At 42.2% G+C, this 20,163-nt stretch overlaps 1 protein-coding gene across 11 annotated transcripts in view; it reads left to right on the top strand.

The window, feature by feature from the left end:
• The first annotated feature begins 19,528 nt into the window (after positions 1 to 19,528).
• Positions 19,529 to 20,163, top strand: part of Dennd2b (DENN domain containing 2B) — a 150,729-nt gene continuing 150,094 nt past the window's right edge. For 4 of the 11 annotated variants that reach the window (XM_063263096.1, XM_063263081.1, XM_039078211.2 and 1 more), the window contains exon 1: positions 19,529 to 19,705. In XM_063263096.1, the coding sequence (XP_063119166.1) occupies positions 19,695 to 19,705 (11 nt within the window). In that variant the 5' untranslated portion in view covers positions 19,529 to 19,694. Of the gene's footprint in view, positions 19,706 to 19,816; positions 20,158 to 20,163 lie in introns of those variants that run through there. The other 7 variants (XM_039078198.2, NM_001395094.1, XM_063263101.1 and 4 more) reach the window with 7 other exon arrangements.

Raw genomic sequence — 20,163 nt, 5'->3', positions numbered from 1 at the left:
TATCTCCTTGCTGGGATATTGGCTAGTGAGTAAGAGTTTATGCTTGCACAAGGACAGGGCCCAAGTTTGAATCCCCAGTATTCATGTGAAAAAAAAAAAAGCCGAATGTGGTAGGCCATTAACCCCAGTGCTGTCGGGGAATGGAGACGAGATTTGCTGGAGTTTGTTCACCACCAACTTCTACCTAGCTTTAGTGTGAGACTGCCTGAAGGAATAAGGCAGAGATGATAGAGCAGGACAATATATATATATATTTTTTTTCCACCTCTCTCTTTCTCTCTCCCTCTCTAACCCCTGACAACAATTAAACCAAGGATTTTTGTTTGTTTGTTTTTAAAGTAGCATCTCACTATGTCTCTGGTTGACCTGGAAACTAGTATGTGGACCAGGCTGGCCTCAAACTCATAGAGTAAATATTTGTTTCTACCTGCTGAGTGCTAGATTAAAGGCATGTACCACAATGCCCAAGCAACCCCTTAGTACTTTTGAACAACATAGGTCTCTTATCTCTTTCTTGTTTTGAGGTTTTGGGCTTAGGTGGTAGTTATATTCTTTGCTTTCACAGTCTGAAACAGAAGTCTTCTGAGATAGAGAGCTCTCTGCTTTTGAGAGAAACAGAAGTCAGCATAGTTTCTGAGTGAAGTCTCCAGAATTCTGCCAAGGATTTAGCAAATCCTGGGTTCTTTCGAGTTCCATCAGTGACCTTAATCTTGTGGTTGACTGCCTGCTCTGTTCATGAGTTTTTACCTTTGCCTCAAAGTCCTGTTGACGTCAGGACCACTTGACTCTGCAGCCATTTGATCATGAAGAGTGATTTAACCCAACCCCACAACTCTTAATGTACCTCAATTTCTAGGACTTGTAGCTGCATAGAGAAAATGGAGACTGGGAAACCCAGAGAAGCAGGATGACACCAGCAGATAACTGAGCTCAGTCTTTTTTGTCAGCCAACAAACTACTATTAACATCCTCTTAGGCACCAAACTTACCGTAGCCTCCCTAAAGTTCTGTCATGGAAGGGCCTTTAAACAGTATGATTGAAGCTGGGCACGGTGGTGTTAGTTCCGCATTCTGCCTGTTGCTGGGGTGTGGAAATGCTGATTGGACAGGTAGTATGGCAGATGACAGACTGCATTTACCCTATGCTGCCCTTGGTGCCCGGCTTGTGGGAATTGTCAGTGCACCAATCAGCAGGTCAGAGAATGCAGCCTTGGGTGGGGGCCTCAGCCCAAGTGATAAACTACTTAGGCCAAAGCTGGTGTACCCTGACTCCTGGATGTCCAGTTGCCACTGGAAACGTCACAGTGTTGGAACAGAGGGCATGCAAGGAAGAACCCAGGAGCCAGGGACATCCAGATGCCTTCAGAAGTGGAGGGGAGTTGGGAACGGAGTGGCCCTGGTGGGGAGGTCTGTAGGGTGGAGAAAGGGAACTCTGGCTTAGCTCAGTGGCTGCGAGTTCATGGAACCCAGAGGGGCCTTCTGCAGGAGACCTTTTAGATATCATGGCCTGTAGATGATATCTAACCTCCCCATGGAGGTTCTTGATTAAAGAGACAGTCCAGGCTTATCTGTATGGTTTATTGACTGTTCATCGAGGAAAATGAGTGCATACCACTTCCTCAGGGTGGACCAGAGATTAAATACATTTTTCAGAAAGAAATATCTGGGAAGGGAAGTTTATTGGCTAAACTCTTAGAGTCCATACCTCATTAGAATGGAGAACTCTTCTGATCTACGGGACTGTTGGTCACGTGTTCTGGACCAGGAATCAGGTAGGGAGCCGGGAGACACATATCGTCCTCAGATGAGTTCTGGAGTCTCTGAACCCATTCAACCTTATCAAGTTTCCTGGCCCAGCCCACTGCCTCACAGTGGTGCATGTCTTTAATCCCAACACTTGGGAGGCAGAGCACTGTGAGTTTGAGGCCAGCTAGGGATACATAGTAACCTGTCTAAAAAAAAAAAAAAAATGCTTGTGTGCATGTGTCTGTGTCTGTGTCTGTGTCTGTGTCTGTGTCTGTGTCTGTGTCTGTGTCTGTGTCTGTGCCAGAGGATGTGGCTCAGTTGGTAGAGTACGTGCCAAGCATACATGAAGCCCTGAGTTCAGTTCCCTGTACCGCATACATCTATAATCCCAGCACTTAGGTCAAGGCAGGAGAGCTGTAAGTTCAAGGTTATTTTTAATATATAGTAAGGCCCGATTGGGCTACCTGAGGCCCTTTCTCAATGAAATAAAGCAAAACACCATTGAATTAGGTTCAGGAATGAAAAAAAAAATTGAATTGGAGCAGGAAGGAGTGAAAGAACCACTCTGAACTGAGACATAGAGACCCATCACAGCTTTCACAACTCTGCAGACTTACAGAAATGTCCTAGAAGTAACCTAAGATACAAGGAAAATTATTGAGCCAGCTAAGGCTTCTGGACGTAGACTGTGCATGGGAGAGGTGAGTTGTAAAAGTATGCTTAAGTCAGCCATGGGACAGTAAAAAGTTTAGGTAAGTGAAATTTTGAAGATGATGGAATCTAATTGATAACTTCCTTATGACTTAACCTACAGATAATCTCTCTTTTAAAAGGGTTAATTATATTGGTGATTATGCAGTGAAAAGCCTGTGATGAAAAGTGTGGTAAAGGACTGTGTTCTTTGTTGCACAAGTTAAAACAAGATAGTCTGTAAGCAATTATTATCTTCATCAAAATTCCTAGCTCTAATGTTTTGGTTTCGATGGCCTAGCACGTATGCCTTCTCAAACAATTGGATGGATTTAAAACATGAGATGTCTGTGCTTATATCTTAACATAGCATCGGTTCAACAGGAAAAAGGGGGTGGGGGAGTAAGGTTTAGCATTAGGGCTTGGTTAAAAAAAGAATAAAAGTAAAATAAAGGACAAGCACACAGGGCCTAACCCTGCACATGAGTGATATTCCTTATTCAGCCTTACAGTGCCCATAGCTGTGAGGCTCCAGTCTGGTTTCTTCACTCCTTAATCACGTTACATCTCTGGGAAAAAATGGTCAGGAGTTGGCATGCTTTTGGTGCTTGGGCGATAGCCACTGCTAACATTTTTGTATGGGGGATACTTTGTAAAACGATTTCTCTTTGCCTTGTTGTTGCTGTTATCTTATTTTTGATCTTTTCAAAAAACAAGTGTTCTGTGTTCTAAGGAAATTTTTGGGTGTCTGCTTGGGAGAGCAAGTGATTAGAAAACTGAATAAGCTTTTTAAATTCTGATTGATATATGTGCAAGTGACTATGAAAAATGTTTCTGTGTATTAGATTAGAAAACTTGATTTAATATAAATACCTTTCTGATTTAAAAAATAACCGCAGGTGTATTTCTGAAGTGTATGTGTGTGTGTTTCTAATGGATTAGGTTTTCCAGTTACATTCTATGCATAATGATGTATTACATTGTCAGTTGTTTATATTATATGTTCATTTGAAATGCTATAATTTAGGGCTTGCTAAGAACATGCACCGCTCTTCCAGAGGACCTGAGTTTAGTTCCCAGCGTCTTGTCTCTTGGTAGTTCACAGCTGTCTGTAGTTCCAGCTCCCTGGGATCTGACACCTCTTGTCTCCTGGAGCACCTGTACTTGTCTGCACACTTTTACGCCAGAAATGAACACACATACACAAAGTTAAAAATCGTTTTTTACAATCTTAACAGAAATGACAATTTGGCAGCTACAGCTATTTAGTGCATGAAAGATAATTGCTAGGTAGGTGTTGATACTAAAAGTGATTAACCTACTCTTTTTTTTTATTAATTATTCCATTTGTTTACATCTCAATGATATCCCACTTCCCTGTTACCCCTCCACCAACCCCCATCCCACATCTGCCTTTCCCCCTCCCCTTTGCCTCTTTGAGAGTGTTCCCCCATCCACCCACACTCTCCTGCCCTATCACTCCAGCATTCCTGCTGGGGCATCAAACCTTCTGGGACCAAGGGCCTCCCCTCCTGTTGCTGTCAGGCAAGGCCATTCTTTGCTACATATGTATCTGGAGCCATGGATCCCTCCAGGTACACTCCTTGGTTGGTGATCTAGACTCTGGGAGAACTGGGTGGTCAGGCCAGCCTATGCTGTTGCAATCCCCCTATGCTCCTCCAGTCCTTCTGCCAGCTCCCCAACCAGGTTCCCTGAGCTCAGTCTGATGATGGCTGAATCCCAGCATCCACATCTGTATTGGTCAGTTGCTGGCCAGACTTCCTCAGGAACCTTCCTCCACACTAGGTTCCTGTCAGCAAGCACCCTTTGACCACGGCAACAGTGTTGGGTTTGGTGTCTGCAGACAGTATGAATCCCTAGGTGGGGCTGTCCCTGGTTGGCCCTTCCTTCAGTCTCTGTTTCATTTTTTTGTTCCTGTTCTTCCTTTGGACAGGAACATTTCTGGCTTAGAAACTTTGAGAGGGGTGGGTGTCCCCATCCCTCGACCAAGGGCCGTGCCTGTCTGCTGAAGGAGGTCTCTACAGGTTCTATTCACCAGTCCCCTTCTCTGCACATTTTGGCTATGTGCTAAGTCATCCCTATTGGGTCCTGGGAACCTCACATTTCCCTGGTGTCTGGGACCCTCTGGTGGTGGTCCCTAGTTCCTCATCCCTTCTGCTACATATTTTTGTTTGATTTCCTGATCTTCTGTGCCTCTCTCACATCTCCAGTTCCTGATGCTGCCACCCTTATTTCCTCCCCCTCCTTTTCCCCTCTCGGGTCACCTTTCCCTCCACCTCCCACAATCGTCCTGTCCCCCCACAATGCAGGACTGAAGCATCCACACCTGGTCTTCCTTCTATGCTCCATATGGTCTGTGGGTCTCAGAAAGACCACAGGGAAAGTACCTACAGAAATGAGAGGCTCAAGCAAGAAAGACAGGAGGTGCAAAATAGAAGGGATTCAAAAGTTCTTCTATCCAGGAGAGTAAGCTGTGTTAGGAGGTGGGAGAATGAAGGGCTCTTTTGATGTGGCAGGGAAAGCTGAGGGAGCTCACACCTCTGTTTTCACAGTGTGAAGTCAAGGTTCCCATCGACACTAAGGAGAGGCTTGCTTTTTTTTTTTAATATTTATTTCATTTTAATTTTTTTAATGTATGAACACCATGTGGATGCATTACCTATAGAGGTCAGAAGAGGGCATCAGATCACCTACAGCTGGAGTTACCAATAGTTGTGAGCCTCTGTTTGGGTGCTAGGAGCTTTCTCTCTAGCACCCTAGTTAGAAGTTTTGAGCCTAGACAAGCTTAGGGAGGGCAGTTGCTGTGCAGAGCTAGAAGCATTTCTACCACTAGGAATAAAAGGATTATGGAGCCACATTCAGTGCTGGGAGGTTTGCCTGCTAGTGTCTTTTGCATCTTACCCTGAGGTTCCAGAAATGATGAAGGCTCTTCTTTTGTTAGATTGCTCCTATGCTATTTATTAAGAATTCTTTCTGGGGGTTGGGGATTTAGCTCAGTGGTAGAGCACTTGCCTAGCAAGTGCAAGGCCCTGGGTTCAGTCCTCAGCTCCGGGGGGGGGGGGGGGGGGGAAGAATTCTTTCTGTTGAAATGCGTTGAAGATATGCTTCAGGCACACAAGTTGATTTATTATCAGCAAAAGATTTATTTCTTCACAGTACTGGAGTTATTTATATTGGAAATCCGAGACTCAAAGATAGTGCATATATTACAGTAAATACACTTGGTAGTAAATACACATACAGAGGACACTTAGAGTGACAGTTTCCGGGACACCTACAGCTTGGGCTTTTTGGACATTTCTCTCTCAGCTATCCAAGGCTTCTATAGCTAAAAGAGGATTGATGAATATGAAAGGAACTGTCAATAGTACAGGATGGCGGTTGTCCTAAGGACAAGGAATAAGGAAGGAAACTGAGCATGGCTCTGCTCTGGCTCTATGGGGTCAACCCTCTTTTGCAGAATAGTAGAAATAGGGGAAAGGCTGCCCTGAAACAGCAAGATAGATGCAGACAAACTGCTGTCCCCTTTACTGATGTAAATTTATTGTTTTATTGTTATTTATTTATTATTTAACAGAAGCTCCCTTAGCATCTGTCATCCCAGCTGATAGGAGGATAATTATTAACTAACGTGTGTCAGGGCTGGAGTGCACATGGGTAAGAACATGCACTACTCTTGCTGAGAACCTTGCTCTGTTTCCAGCTCCCGTCAGTCGGCTTGTCACTACAGCTCCTGGATCGACACCCTTCCCACTCACATGCACATAGCCACACCAGATATGCACATGTATATAATTAAACACAAAAGTAAGATCCTAAACTACATATGTAAATTTAATTTTTATTTATGTACGTGTACTCATGTCTCCATGTTTTCATTTGTGCCCTCAAAGGCCAGTAGATCTCCTAGAGCTGCACTTGCAGGCAGTTTTAAGTCACGGAAGGTGGATGCTGGGGACTCTGAAAGTTAGCAGTCTTCACTGCTGAGCCATCTCTCCAGCCCTAAATCTTTTATTCTTTAAAAGTTGTAAAACGGAATCAGAAGAGGGCAGTTCTACAGTTTTTGTTTGTTTGTTTGTTTGTTTGATAGGCACCAAGGGTTGAGAGCCTGATTGCTTTCTTCCTTGTTTACAAGACAAGCATTACTAGTAGCCAGAATAGCTTCTGACTCAGAGATTGCCTGCCTCTGGTTCCCAAGTCCTGGGACTGAAGGCCTGTTCTACCATGTGCAGCTGCCACTTTTGTTTCTAATTGTTTCTTTACACTATACCTGGAGTTGTTTTCCCAAAGTACATATTGTGTCATTACTATGTTCTCTATACTGAAATTTAAATTCCTTAATATTAACTCATGATTTTTACCAGATAGGACCTTTTATTATTCATTCAGTTATCAATAAAATATTAGTAAGTCAAATTCAACAGTGTATACAATGATTATAAACCTTTTAAAAAAAGATTTATTTATTATATATAAGTGTACTGTAGCCGTCTTCAGACACACCAGAAGAGGGCATCAGATCTCATTACAGATGGTTGTGACCCACCATGTGGTTGCTGGGATTTGAACTCAGGACCTCTGGAAGAGCAGTCAGTGCTCTTAACCACTGAGCCATCTCTCCAACTTGATTATAAATCTTTATATAGCAGTATTTGTGCTGGAAATGCAAGAATAATTCAATATACAAAAATCAGTAAATTCAATATCTCATATTGATAGAAGAAAATAGAAAACCATATGATCATCTCAATAGACATAGAGAAGATTAAAAATAAAATTTAACATTCTTCCATGGTTTAAAAACCACCACCACCCCAACATACAAGAAAACTAACACTGAAAAAACCAATAAACAAGAACTATCTAAGTGTAAGAGAAGTACTTCAACATAATAAGAGCTATATCTGACAAACCTCTGGCCTACATCATACTGACTGCAGAAAAGCTGAAAGTCTGTAGGTAGGTGACGAGGTCCAGCCTTAAACCTTAGTTTGGGATACTACTGCTATGATGAAACAACATGACCAAAGCAACCTGGGAAGGGTTTATTTGACTTACACTTCTTGTCACTGTTCACCATCCGAGGAGGTCAGGACAGGAACTCAAACAGAGCAGGAGCCTGGAGGCAGGAGCTCATGCAGAGGCCATGGAGGGTACTGCTAACTGGTTTGCTCCCCACAGCTTCCTCAGCCTATTTTGTTATCTAACCTAGAACCACAAACAAAGAATAGCACCATTCACAATGGGCCAGATTCTCCTCGATCCATTACTAATTAAAAAAAAAAAAACAAAAAACAAAGCAACAACAAAAACCCCTGCAGGCCAGCCTATAGCCCAGTGCTGTAGAGGCATTTTCTTAATTGAGGTTTTCTCTTCAAATGACTTGAGCTTGTATCAGGTTGACAAAACTATTCAGCACAGAGCCAGATCCCAGAGGCAGGCCCATCTCTTGAGCTCAAGGCCAGCCTGGTCCACAGAGCAAGTTCCAGGACTGTTGGGGGTACACAGAAAAACTCTGTCTCAAAAAATATCAAAACTAAAACCAAACTATTCAGCACATTTAATGAACCTGTCTGAGCCTGCTTTCACTTCCTGTGCATCCAGAGCACCTGACATCTCAGCTCACCTCTTCTCATATAGCTGGACCAATCACTGACGTTATCCCAAAGCTTTCCTTAAGTGATCTGTTGTTGTTATTATTAGCCTAGTATTTAGAGTAAAATACCAAGTATTGTAACACAAAAACATATGGTCCTAGGTCTAATGTAACCTTCTCAATGACTGGTTATTGGAAGAGAACTTTGACTTTTTTTTATATTACATCCTTGGTACATTTTGAAAGGAGAAAGTGAAAGATATGTTGTGGGATTCAAGCCATGGAAACTGATTTTGCTGTTGAAAAGGGTCTGGGAAAGCATCATAACTATTCTCTATAGTAGAAGAAAATAGTAACTTGTCCTAATTTTCTGTAAAAATCTCGTAGTAACACTTGAAAATAATCATTGAAATCCAAATGATATTTACTAGACAAGATTCTAGTTAATTCTCATTATTTCTCTCTGTGTACTATAGTGTTTCTATTTTCTTCATTAATAATCCTCTAACTTTTTAATTATAGTAACTAGTATAACCAGTCAACATTTCTTTTGAATTCCTTGTAGAGGTAAATAAAACCTTCCCTTTATTGTGTAAAAAATTTTTAGGTTATGAGAGAAGAATATGAACTATTTGTGAATATTTATATACCAAAAATTTCATACAGATTTCCATTCTTTGTCAGTCAACACACTAACATTATTTGGAAGGATTGTTTGAGACATAAATAAAATCAGGAAGTTATTAACAAACAGATGGAATGTTTTTATAACCACATCTGCATGCTAGCCATCACTGGTTGCTGCAGTCTTGTTGTCTGGAATTCTACAGAGGAAAACTAAGAAGTACATTGTCTTAATCATTGTTCTATTGCTATGAAGAGATGCTTGACATACAACTCTTATAAAGGGGACCTTTTAATTGGGGCTTGCTTACGGGTTCAAAGACTCTATCCATGATCATCATAGTGGGGACCGTGAAGGCACAAGTAGCAGAGAGCAACATCCTGATCTGTCGGGAGAGAAACTGGGCCTGGTGTGGGCTTCCCCAGTGACACACTGCCTTAAACAAGGTCATATCTCCTAATTCTTCTGCCACTTTTCTAACGACTAAACATTTAAATGTATGAGCCTCTGGGGGCCATTCTTAGTCAAACCTCCACTCCACATTCAAGTTGCCATTCTGCTAATCCTACTAATGGATTGGGGTAGTGCCCTTAACTTTGCTCTAAAATAATTAGTCTTTTTTTTTTTTTTTTTTTTTTTGAGATAGTGAACCTCTTTGAGAGTCTGTTTAAAGCTGTGGAACTTTTCACCTTGAAATGAATTTAATATATATCAACAGTTCTGCCTCTTGAGCATCTCTGGAAGAATACATAATCTGCAGTGATTTCCCAGAGAAGGCAACTATAAAAACAAGAGGAGAGATTTGGGTGGGGAGATGGCTGAGTGAGACACCATACAAGTATGAGGGTCTGAGTTCAAACTCTAAGAACCCACATAAAGCTGGGTGCCATGGCATACATCTGTTGTCCAAGTGTTCCTGTGAGAGACGGGAAGGCTGACAGGAGAATCTTTGAAGGGCAGCTAGCTTGACATATGCAGCAGCAGCAGTGAACAACAAAGAGACCCTGCCTCAAACAAGGTGGAAAAAGAGGACCACACTTGAGCTTGTCCCATGACCTCCACAAAAGCACCGTGACACAGTCACACTGGAACACAAATGAATGTGCACATGCAAACAAAATTAGGGGCAACTTATTTTTCTTGTATATTATTTTATTTTATTTTTTAAATTTACATTTAGTTATATCTTACCTATATTTACATATAATTATATATAAATGTTTTTAAGTCACAATGTCAAAAAGGTTTACATATAATTCATGTAAGTATTCTGAATTTCTTATTTTTTGCAATTTAAAAAAAATTAAGCAGTCTTGGAAGTGGTGAGATTGCTCAGCTAATGATAAAGTTGTTTGCTACCAAGCCTGATGATCTGAGTTAAATCCCTAGAATCCAAAAAATGCAAAGAGAGAATGACTTCTGGAAGTTGTCTTCTGACCTTCATTCATACACTGGGGCATGTTTGTACCCATCCACATATGTACACAGAAATAAGTAAATGTTTAGAAAAAGTTTAATTAAGCATTCTTTAGTCAGATATTGCAGAAAGTTAGTATGAAATCAGTAGTTTCGATGGATTGGTAATAGCAATTTTTTAGACACTTTAAATGTCTTAAATAAGCATTGAATATTCTAAAAGGAGGTGAAAACATATTGTCCTTAAGGCAAGCCCCTTAAGCTTAGGAAGCAAACAACCCAGAGGCTTCAGGAAGTTCCTGAAACTGATGAGATATACTAGGTTCCTGCCTCTATGAGCATGTAAACTATAAGGACGGCCAAGACATTTTCAAACAAGCTAGAAAAGGCTCAGACTAACTTAGCCACCTACAAAAGACACCCTTCAATCTGTGGAGCTACCTGCAAATTGTGTGGTGGGCCCCAGGTTTCCAGATTTTGTCAGTCATGATCCATGCTGGTGTGGGCTTTTGGTGATGTGGCTGTCCTTGAGTCATTTCTGCTCCTCTAAGTAACACCAATAATTGATTCATCAGGTTAGATTTTGGTGGTATCCTTAACTTGGATCTATTGATGGTTTCCTCTCTGGAGTGAGTGAGATGTTGGTTCAGGTCTCCCCAGGAATAGTGTTAAAAATGACCTAGTGCTCTTTGTTTAATGATCTTGCTGATTCCTCAGTAATCTCTTAAGAAGTCTTATTAAAGAGGTTAGGGATTTAGCTCAGTAGTGGAGTGCTTGCCTAGCAAGCATAAGGCCCTGGGTTTGGTCCTCAGCTGGGGAAGTTTTATTAAGCATAAGCTTTATTTGGTAGGAATTAATTTTTTTAAAGATTTTATTTATTTGTTTATTATATATAGGTACATTGTAGCTGTCTTCGGACACACCAGAAGAGGGCATCGGATCCCACCACAGATGGTTGTGAGCCACCATGTGGTTGCTGGGAATTGAACTCAGGACCTCTGGAAGAGCAGTCAATGCCCTTAACCTCTGAGCCATCTCTCCAGCCCAGGAATTAATTCTTAAAAATTTAGTTGATGGATTTTTTTTTCTTTTAGAGATAGGCTGTCAAGTATTACTGTGAAGGAAAGAACTGCTCTCTATTTCAATTTATGTAATATTTTCACGGTTCCTTTGGGGAAGTTTGTGTAAATATGTAGTAGTGGTAGGGCTTTCCTAGAAGGAAAGTTATGCTCAGTACAACTAACAAAGCAAAGACCTCATCCTTTAGCCTATTACTGATTGGCCCTGGGGATTCTAAGTCAACAGGTCTAGACTGATGCCTACCTGTGATGACATCTTAGATCTGAGTGAGAACCCAGTGACTTTGCACATGCCACAGTACTTGAGGAGCTTGGAAACCAAGTGCAGAGCCAATGAGAAGACAAACATACCACTCACAGCCATCCCTTCCTGCCTCAGCCTTCTATTCAGGTTACATGCATGCACTACCATATCTGGTTCCCTTTGTACTTGCCAGAGCTGTGTCTTTTTATTTTTAAATTTTTACACGTGAGTGTGGATGTACGTGTGCTATAGTGAACATGTAGAGGTCAGAGAACATTTTTCAGGGGTCAGTGCTCATCCCCCCCCTTTTTGAGGAAGGGTTTTGCTGCTCTGAAGACCAGCTCTTCTGTCCCATTAGTGCTGTGGTTACAGATGCATCTGCCTTTTTATTTGAGTTCTGAGGATTGACTTTGGGCTGTTAGATTTGCATGGCTAGTGCTTTAACTTGCCAAGCAGTTATACAGGGTGTTAACTATTTCCTAGTGTGTGTCTATGTGCACATATGTGCTTGGTGCCCATAGGTCAGAAGGGAGAGTTGAACCTCTTAGAACTAAAATTATTGGTGGTTATGAACCACCACATAGGTACTAGGAATTGAACATTGGTCCTGCCAGAGCAACTAGTGGTCTTAGCCACTGAGCCAACTCACCAACCCGCTGCTTCAAAGTCTAAAGATCATGTGAAAGTCTCAAGGGTGAACATGAATTATTTGTGTTTTATTTATCTTGAGATAGGGTATCATGTAGAGCTCAGACTAGCCTTGAACTCACTTTAAATTAGCTTCTCAATCATCATCTGGAAAGAAAACATTCTGAGCTACATCATTAAAAACAGCTCTGATAAAGCACGGTCACTACTACGTATCATAAAGCAGGTACAAGCTATTTTACATCCACAGAGGTATGATACAGTACTGTCCTACATCTATAATACTAGAGGATACAATTTAAAAGGCATTATTTGAGACTTGATTCTGCTTTTCCGGCAGAGGGCCCAAAGGATGGTGTGACACAGCTTTGTAAAGAAACATACCCTAGACAGGATTTCCTTTCACTAGTGGCACACTTCTAAGGATTCATTCTCTCCATGAATGTCAGCTAAAACCGTTATTAAAAAAATGAAATATTCCTAGAACAAAACCGTATAACCACCGGATTCACATGAAGATGACCTAGTGGAGACAAGCTGGACCTCACCTTACCAACAAGCTATCAAATCTGTTATGTTAAAACAGTGAGACCTCCAAGGAAGGAGATGCCAAGTAGTGCTTCAAAGCTTCGGACCACAATCAAACACAGCATCCTTTTCAACAGAAGCAGAAGCTCATCTGAATATGCTCATGGATGCTGACATCAACATTTAATCATCTCCTCACTCATCCAGGAAGAGGGGGAGATCAGTTACTACTGTACTTTATTGTGTTCAACCAAATCACCATGTTACAAAAATAGCAAGCTGCCATAATAAAAAATAAGGCTCCTCTATCCAGCACCAGATAGCATCATTTTACTTTCAAGCCTAGAAATTGCACACTTGTATATAAACCAATCGAAGATGAGGATTGAGAGTTCATCTTGGTGGATTTTTCCTTTGATGAATATGAAGTGTCCTTCCTTATCTTTTTTGATGACTTTTAATTGAAAATTGATTTTATTTGATATTAGAATGGCTACTCCAGCTTGCTTCTTCTGACCATTTGCTTGGAAAGTTGTTTTCCAGCCTTTCACTCTGAGGTAGTGTCTGTCTTTGTCTCTGAGGTGTGTTTCCTGTAGGCAGCAGAATGCAGGGTCCTCATTGCGTATCCAGTTTGTTAATCTATGTCTTTTTATTGGGGAGTTGAGGCCATTGATGTTGAGAGATATTAAGGAATAGTGATTATTGCTTCCTGTTATATTCATATTTGGATGTGAGGTTATGTTTGTGTGCTTTCATTCTCTTTGTTTTGTTGCCAAGACGATTAGTTTCTTGCTTCTTCTAGGGTATAGCTTGCCTCCTTATGTTGGGCTTTACCCTTTATTATCCTTTGTAGTGCTGGATTTGTAGAAAGATATTGTGTAAATTTGGTTTTGTCATGGAATATCTTGGTTTCTCCATCTATGTTAATTGAGAGTTTTGCAGGATACAGTAACCTGGGCTGGCATTTGTGTTCTCTTAGGGTCTGTATGACATCTGTCCAGGATCTTCTGGCCTTCATAGTTTCTGGCGAAAAGTCTGGTGTGATTCTGATAGGTCTGCCTTTATATGTTACTTGGCCTTTTTCCCTTACTGCTTTTAATATTCTTTCTTTATTTTGTGCGTTTGGTGTTTTGACAATTATGTGACGGGAGGTGTTTCTTTTCTGGTCCAATCTATTTGGAGTTCTGTAGGCTTCTTGTATGCCTATGGGTATCTCTTTTTTTAGGTTAGGGAAGTTTTCTTCTATGATTTTGTTGAAGATATTTACTGGTCCTTTGAGCTGGGAGTCTTCACTCTCTTCTATACCTATTATCCTTAGGTTTGATCTTCTCATTGAGTCCTGGATTTCCTGTATGTTTTGGACCAGTAGCTTTTTCCGCTTTACATTATCTTTGACAGTTGAGTCAATGATTTCTATGGAATCTTCTGCTCCCGAGATTCTCTCTTCCATCTCTTGTATTCTGTTGGTGAAGCTTGTATCTACAGCTCCTTGTCTTTTCTTTTGATTTTCTATGTCCAGGGTTGTTTCCATGTGTTCTTTCTTGATTGCTTCTATTTCCATTTTTAATTCCTTCAACTGTTTGATTGTGTTTTCCTGGAATTCTTTCAGGGATTTTTGCGATTTCTCTCTGTAGGCTTCTACTTGTTCTCTAAGGGAGTTCTTTATGTCTTTCTTGAAGTCCTCCAGCATCATGATCAATTATGATTTTGAAACTAGATCTTGCTTTTCTGGTGTGTTTGGATATTCCGTGTTTGCTTTGGTGGGAGAATTGGGCTCCGATGATGCCATGTAGTCTTGGTTTCTGTTGCTTGGGTTCCTGCGCTTGCCTCTCGCCATCAGATTATCTCTAGTGTTACTTTGTTCTGCTATTTCTGACCGTGGCTAGACTGTCCTATAAGCCTGTGTGTCACGAGTGCTGTAGACCTGTTTTCCTGTTTTCTTTCAGCCAGTTATGGGGACAGAGTGTTCTGCTTTCGGGCGTGTAGTTTTTCCTCTCTACAGGTCTTCAGCTGTTCCTGTGGGCCTGTGTCTTGAGTTCACCAGGCAGGTTTCTTGCAGGGGAAAAGTTGGTCCTACCTGTGGTTCCAAGGCTCAAGTTTGCTCGTGGGGTACTGCCTAAGTCCTCTCAGCGGCGGCAGCAACTGGGAAGATCTGCGCCGCTCTTTCCGGGAGCCTCCGTGCACCAGGGTTCCAGATGGCGTTTGGTGTTTTCCTCTGGCGTCTGGATGTGCACAGAGTGCAGTCTCTTCTGGTTTCCCAGGCGTGTCTGCCTCTCTGAAGGTTTAGCTCTCCCTCCCACGGGATTTGGGTGCAGAGAACTGTTTATCTGGTCTGTTTCCTTCAGGTTCCGGCGGTGTCTCAGGCGCAGGGATCCTGCCGCTCCTGGGCCCTCCCCTACGGGAACCCAGAGGCCTTATACAGTTGCCTCTTGGGCCAGGGATGTGGGCAGGGGTGGGCAGTGTTGGTGGTCTCCTCCGCTCTGCAGCCTCAGGAGTGCCCACCTGATCAGGCGGTGAGGTCTCTCTCCCACGGGGTTTCCCAGCCATAGCTTTCTAAGTGTTGCAATTACAAGTATGTCATATCACATCCAGCTGCTTTAGAAATGAACTGTTAGGTTGGGTGGTAGTGGCTTACACCTTAAATCCAGTACTTGGATCCAGTACAGGTGGATCTCTGTGAGTTTGAGGTCAGCCTGGTCTACAGAGTGAGTTCCAAGACAGCTAGGGCTTCACAGAGAAACCCTGTCTTGAAAAATAAACAAACAAACAAACAAACGAATTTCTACTCAAATCTGGGTTAATGGAAATCAGAAATAGCACTTCTGAAGGCTATGGAATCTGGTTGATATTTTTATTTATTTTTCTGCTTATTTATTTATTTATTTTTGAGGCAGGGTCTTACAATGTAGCTCTGACTGGTCTAGAACTTGCAGTGTACACCAGGCTGGCCTCAAACTCAAATCCCCTTGCTAGTACCTAGTACTGGGATTAAAGGTGTTCACCATTCCCCCCTAGTTCTTTAATTATTTATTTGTGATTAATGTTTAAAAAAAAACCATTTCCAGATGATTTAAAGTAACACTCAAGTTTGGCAGTCTAACTACAACAATGTTCTTAAATAACAGAAAAGGACTTTGGAAGTAAAGGCAGGAAGATCAGGAGCCTAAGGCCATTCTTTGTTATAGAGCAGATTGAGGGCTAGCCTGGGCTATAATGAAACCTTGTCTCCAAACCAACCAACCAAACACCACCATCTCCAAATCCAGAATACCCTAAAATCTAAACCAAAAACTAAGAATAAGAAAGGATGTTTGGAACATCTCTCATAGAAAGCTGAGTCATGTTTCCCATTTTTCCTGCTACAGAGAAGCCTGGTTGGTTGGGCCAGGAAGCATAGCATCACAGACAGGATAATGGGCACATGTGCTATGGGGAATTCTGCTTTGTGAATACCGGAGCTATAGACCCAAAAATCTTTCCCTGAAAGAAAAAACAGTCTGTCAAACAAAACCCCAAACAACTTACCCTGCTTAAGTGCAGGACTTAAAACAGCAAAGGGAACTAAAGCCCATCTTTGTGATGTCAGGTTCTGTTTTGGTGTGTGGTAAAATAGTTGAATTTTAAGTCTCTCAGAGTTAAATTATACAGACACTTAGCTATAAGATTTGTTGCCAGGCATCTGTATGGAATATAACCATGTAATCAGGCTGTATTGTACTTCTCTACACAAAGAGAGCCAGAGCCTCTACATCTGAAAATTAGGAGACTTGCATTTGCCTGACAGAAGACAGTACAGAGGAAATGACTTGGAGGCAGAGGAGAAGTAGAAGAGAGGATGAAAGGACTGTATTCATGCTGTCCAAATTAGAGTCAGGATGTTTATGCTCAAGTCTTGTCTTGGCTCTCATTGAGGGCACTGAACAACGGGGACATGGGAAAGTGTATCTCTGAAGTCCCTAATTTAGGCACTAAACAGACCAAATTCCTTCCACAAATGCTTCCTATTTTCAGCAGGCTGTTTCTGAACATACATTGTGATTAAAGTGCACAGCTGGCTAGTGCTAACCACTCCTCTTTTTTCTGCTAGCTCTTCGCCACAGCTAGTATTTTATTCTGTGTTTATAAGTGACATGCTCTACAGGACAGCAGCCTGCTGAGAAGTGTACTTAACTACTCTTTTCTTTTTTCTTTTTTTTCCTATGAAGTCTCCCTGTTGCCCAGGTATCTCAGACTCTTGACTCTGTGCCTCAGCCTCTTGAGAAGATGGAACCACAGGCATTTCACTGTGCTCAGATCACTTTTTATTCACTCACATAGCATGAGTATTGAAGTAGCATTGTAGACTTATTTCATGGTGGGTATATAGGATGTAATTATGAAGAAACTAGACTTGGCTCCTGTCCTCAGAGCATACTATTGTCCTAAAAACATTATTCATAATTGGCCTTGTTCATCCAACAAAATTAAAAATCCAGTGAAAATTAAAAGAAGTCCCAGATGTCAGTGTTTCTAATAAATATTTGGCCAATATTAGCCTCTCAGTAATGCTCACATAAGTAGAACTAAGATTAGGACCGTGTTTAGAGACTTTTAAGGTATGCTAATTTTCTTCCTGAAAGAACAGATCTAGTAAAAGTTTTTCTTAGAAATTAAAACAGTTCCACACATGAGCAGGCGAGATATCTCAGTGGATAAAAGTGATTGCCCTAAGTCCGTTTGGGGAACTTACATAAAAAGCTGGATATAGGGGCTGGATAGATGGCCTGCGGTTAATAGTCTTGCAGCTTTTAGAGGACCACAGTTCAGTTCTCAGCACCATGTAGGGCAGCTCACAAACAGCAGTAAAGCCAGTTCCAGGATTTCTAGTACCCTCTTCTAGACTTCATGAATACCTGTACTCACTGATGCACATCACCACACATAGAACGTGTGTGTGTGTGTGTGTGTGTGTGTGTGTGTGTAATTTAAGTAATAGAGTAATTCTTTAAAGCACCAGACACAGTAGCAATGTGTCTGTAATTCCAGACATCTTACTGTGAGCTGGGAGGCAGAGACAGGAGAATCAAAGAGAGGTCAAAGGTCAGCTAGCTCGGAGTATAATATGGAAAAAAGCTATAGACCTTGCCTTGATAAGTGAAAGGAGGGAACAACTACTGGAAAATGCTCTCTGATCTTTACATATGCTCTATAGTATGCATACAACTGTGGACATGCACACACCTGTAGTTCTATGTATAATTTATAAATGAAATTTTCAGACAAAAAGAATGATTTGTACCTCATTATTGCTTCAGCACACATAAGAATTTCCAGTAGCTAGAGATGAGAATAATTAACGGTCTGGGTCTTTGTGGAAGAAAGTCTTGATTGATGCCTCTGTTCAGTTGGCTTTCTCTATAGATGTCACCCTGGAGAAAATGAGATGTTAATACATTAGTTTTAGAGGTGAGAGGCCTCTGAGCTTCTTTACAGGGCTGATGGTGTAGTCAGTGGTACAGCTTGTGTTTAGCATACATGCTTGAGGCCTCTGAATACCACCCCTTCCCCACTACAGCTCCTTAGAGATGGGCATTTGCCAGGAGTCTTAAGCTATGAGGCTTGGCCTGTCACTGTCCATTTCCTGTGTCCCTGGTCCTCTTCCCTGCTGCCATGCAGGCATTCTTTCTTTCTGCGTTGGGGGAAGAATCACCCTAATTTAAGACTGGAGATTTAGAGAGGCAAGTCCATCCAAGTGTAGCCCAGTTCTCTTGTAGGACTCACAGGTCAGTGAGCTGGAGTAGAAACTCACTGTTTGATTGTGAGTTTGGAATAAAACCTATACTGACTTACTTAGTTCCAGGCAGTGCCTTTGTTTTCCAGTGTATCAACAGCCGCTGAAAGATGGGGTTTTCCCAGTGTAGACAGAGCCAGTTCAACTTGTCAAAGGTAAAGTCTATCAACCGTATAGACATCCCCTCTGATGTCAATATGATGATCATAAAGAGTTAATGGCATGGCACTACAATTCGTCTCTGATACCTGCTTTTGGAAAAGGAACAATAATCAATAGTTTTGTATTAGTTTGGTTCTTGTCATTAGTTGTGCTCCATCATGAGTAAGTTGAATTATTTCCAGGATGAATCTTAAACTTACTATTTTTAGTGCTTGTCTTCTTGCAGCTGAGTATAAATGTCTCTTTAGGATATGTGACAATTCAGTTGGCTTGGGTTTGAGACAGGCCTTAGCTTTAGAACCTGCTTATGCTCATCTACATACATTGGTTCTTTTGAAATGCAGCCAGTGTATGTAAATTATAATGTGATCACAGACTAAAAACCCAGGGACTCATGTGTGCTATATTCCCAGTCCTAAAATTGTAAATTTTGTTTTGTTTTGAGACAAGGTCTTTCTATGTAGACCTGGCTACCTTGGAACTGGTTGTATAGACCAGGCTGGCTTTGAACTCAGAGATCTGTTTGCCTCTGCTTCTCTAGTGTTGGAATTAAAACTGTGTGCTATCACTCGCCAATTTCCTAAATTTTGAAAGTCAATTTTTACTATTGCTCTTTCCACTTCCAAGGTCTATTTGTAAGTAATTTATGGGAGAATTCAAGTTACATGTCTTCATAGCATTGCACTAAGTAAGTATGGGTCTGGAATGAAACCGATTGTTATACTGGGTTAATAATTTTTCCTTCAAATTCCACTGATAAGTAAGACTGTCACCAGCAACTTGTTTCTTCATTGAGTCGCATTCTTACAGTTCCTGTGGAGCTTTGACTTCAGACCTGATCCTTGCAACCCTAGAGCTTTAGTTCTGCTACTGGCTGCAGTATCCAGGGTAGCTTCTTTTAATGTCTTTTCGGTTTAGTAGGGCTCCTGGGCCCAAAGCCAGCAGAACGGAAAGAGTGCTTGGGTTTGTTTGAAGGCAAGCCGGCTGTACAAGGCAGCTTTTCCCAGACTTTCCCAGCTCCGGCTTTTCCTGCATACCAGCAGAGCGGCTTTTTTCCTCTGGTGATTGAAACCATCTGGACTGCAGGGGGGTCACGTGTGTATGAGAAAATGACATAAAGTTTCTGATCCCCTTGTGCTTCTGCTCCAGATCCAGACAATCCTTGGTGGATGGTGCCGAGGTGAGGGCGGTGCGGTCTGGGGGCCCGACTTCCCACCCTATCCTAGTCATTGTACCCCCGCCCCTGTGCAGCTCCCCTCACCCCCGCCCCCAACACCCGGGAGCACAACCCTCCTCCGGGCTGCAGCAGCCCACCCTTTAGGACTCCTGTGGAGGCACGCCTCCCCTGGCCCTGCAGCCCGGGGCGCGGATAGCCTCCCGCCGCCCGCCCTCTCTGCGGGAGCAGTCTCCCTCCTCTGGGCTGTGCGGCGCCCGTGGAGCTCAGACTGTGCGGAGCTCCCGGCAGGCTCGGGCGGAGGAGGTAAGTGGCTCCCGGTCACTCAGGAGTCGCTGCTTCTGCTCCCCGCCCGGTGGCGGGCGCATAGGACTCGGACTCCGGTTCTGCGGCTCACCAAGCCCTTCCATTTTCTCTACTCCAGGCCCAGGCAGGGGCTCCTGCTGCGTGAGTACTAGGTGCGG

This window comes from Rattus norvegicus, chromosome 1 (genome assembly GCF_036323735.1).
Source record: "Rattus norvegicus strain BN/NHsdMcwi chromosome 1, GRCr8, whole genome shotgun sequence".
Classification (NCBI taxonomy): domain Eukaryota; kingdom Metazoa; phylum Chordata; class Mammalia; order Rodentia; family Muridae; genus Rattus; species Rattus norvegicus.
The sequence above is the reverse complement of the archived record's forward strand: the minus strand, read 5'-3'. Positions and strand labels throughout refer to the sequence as shown.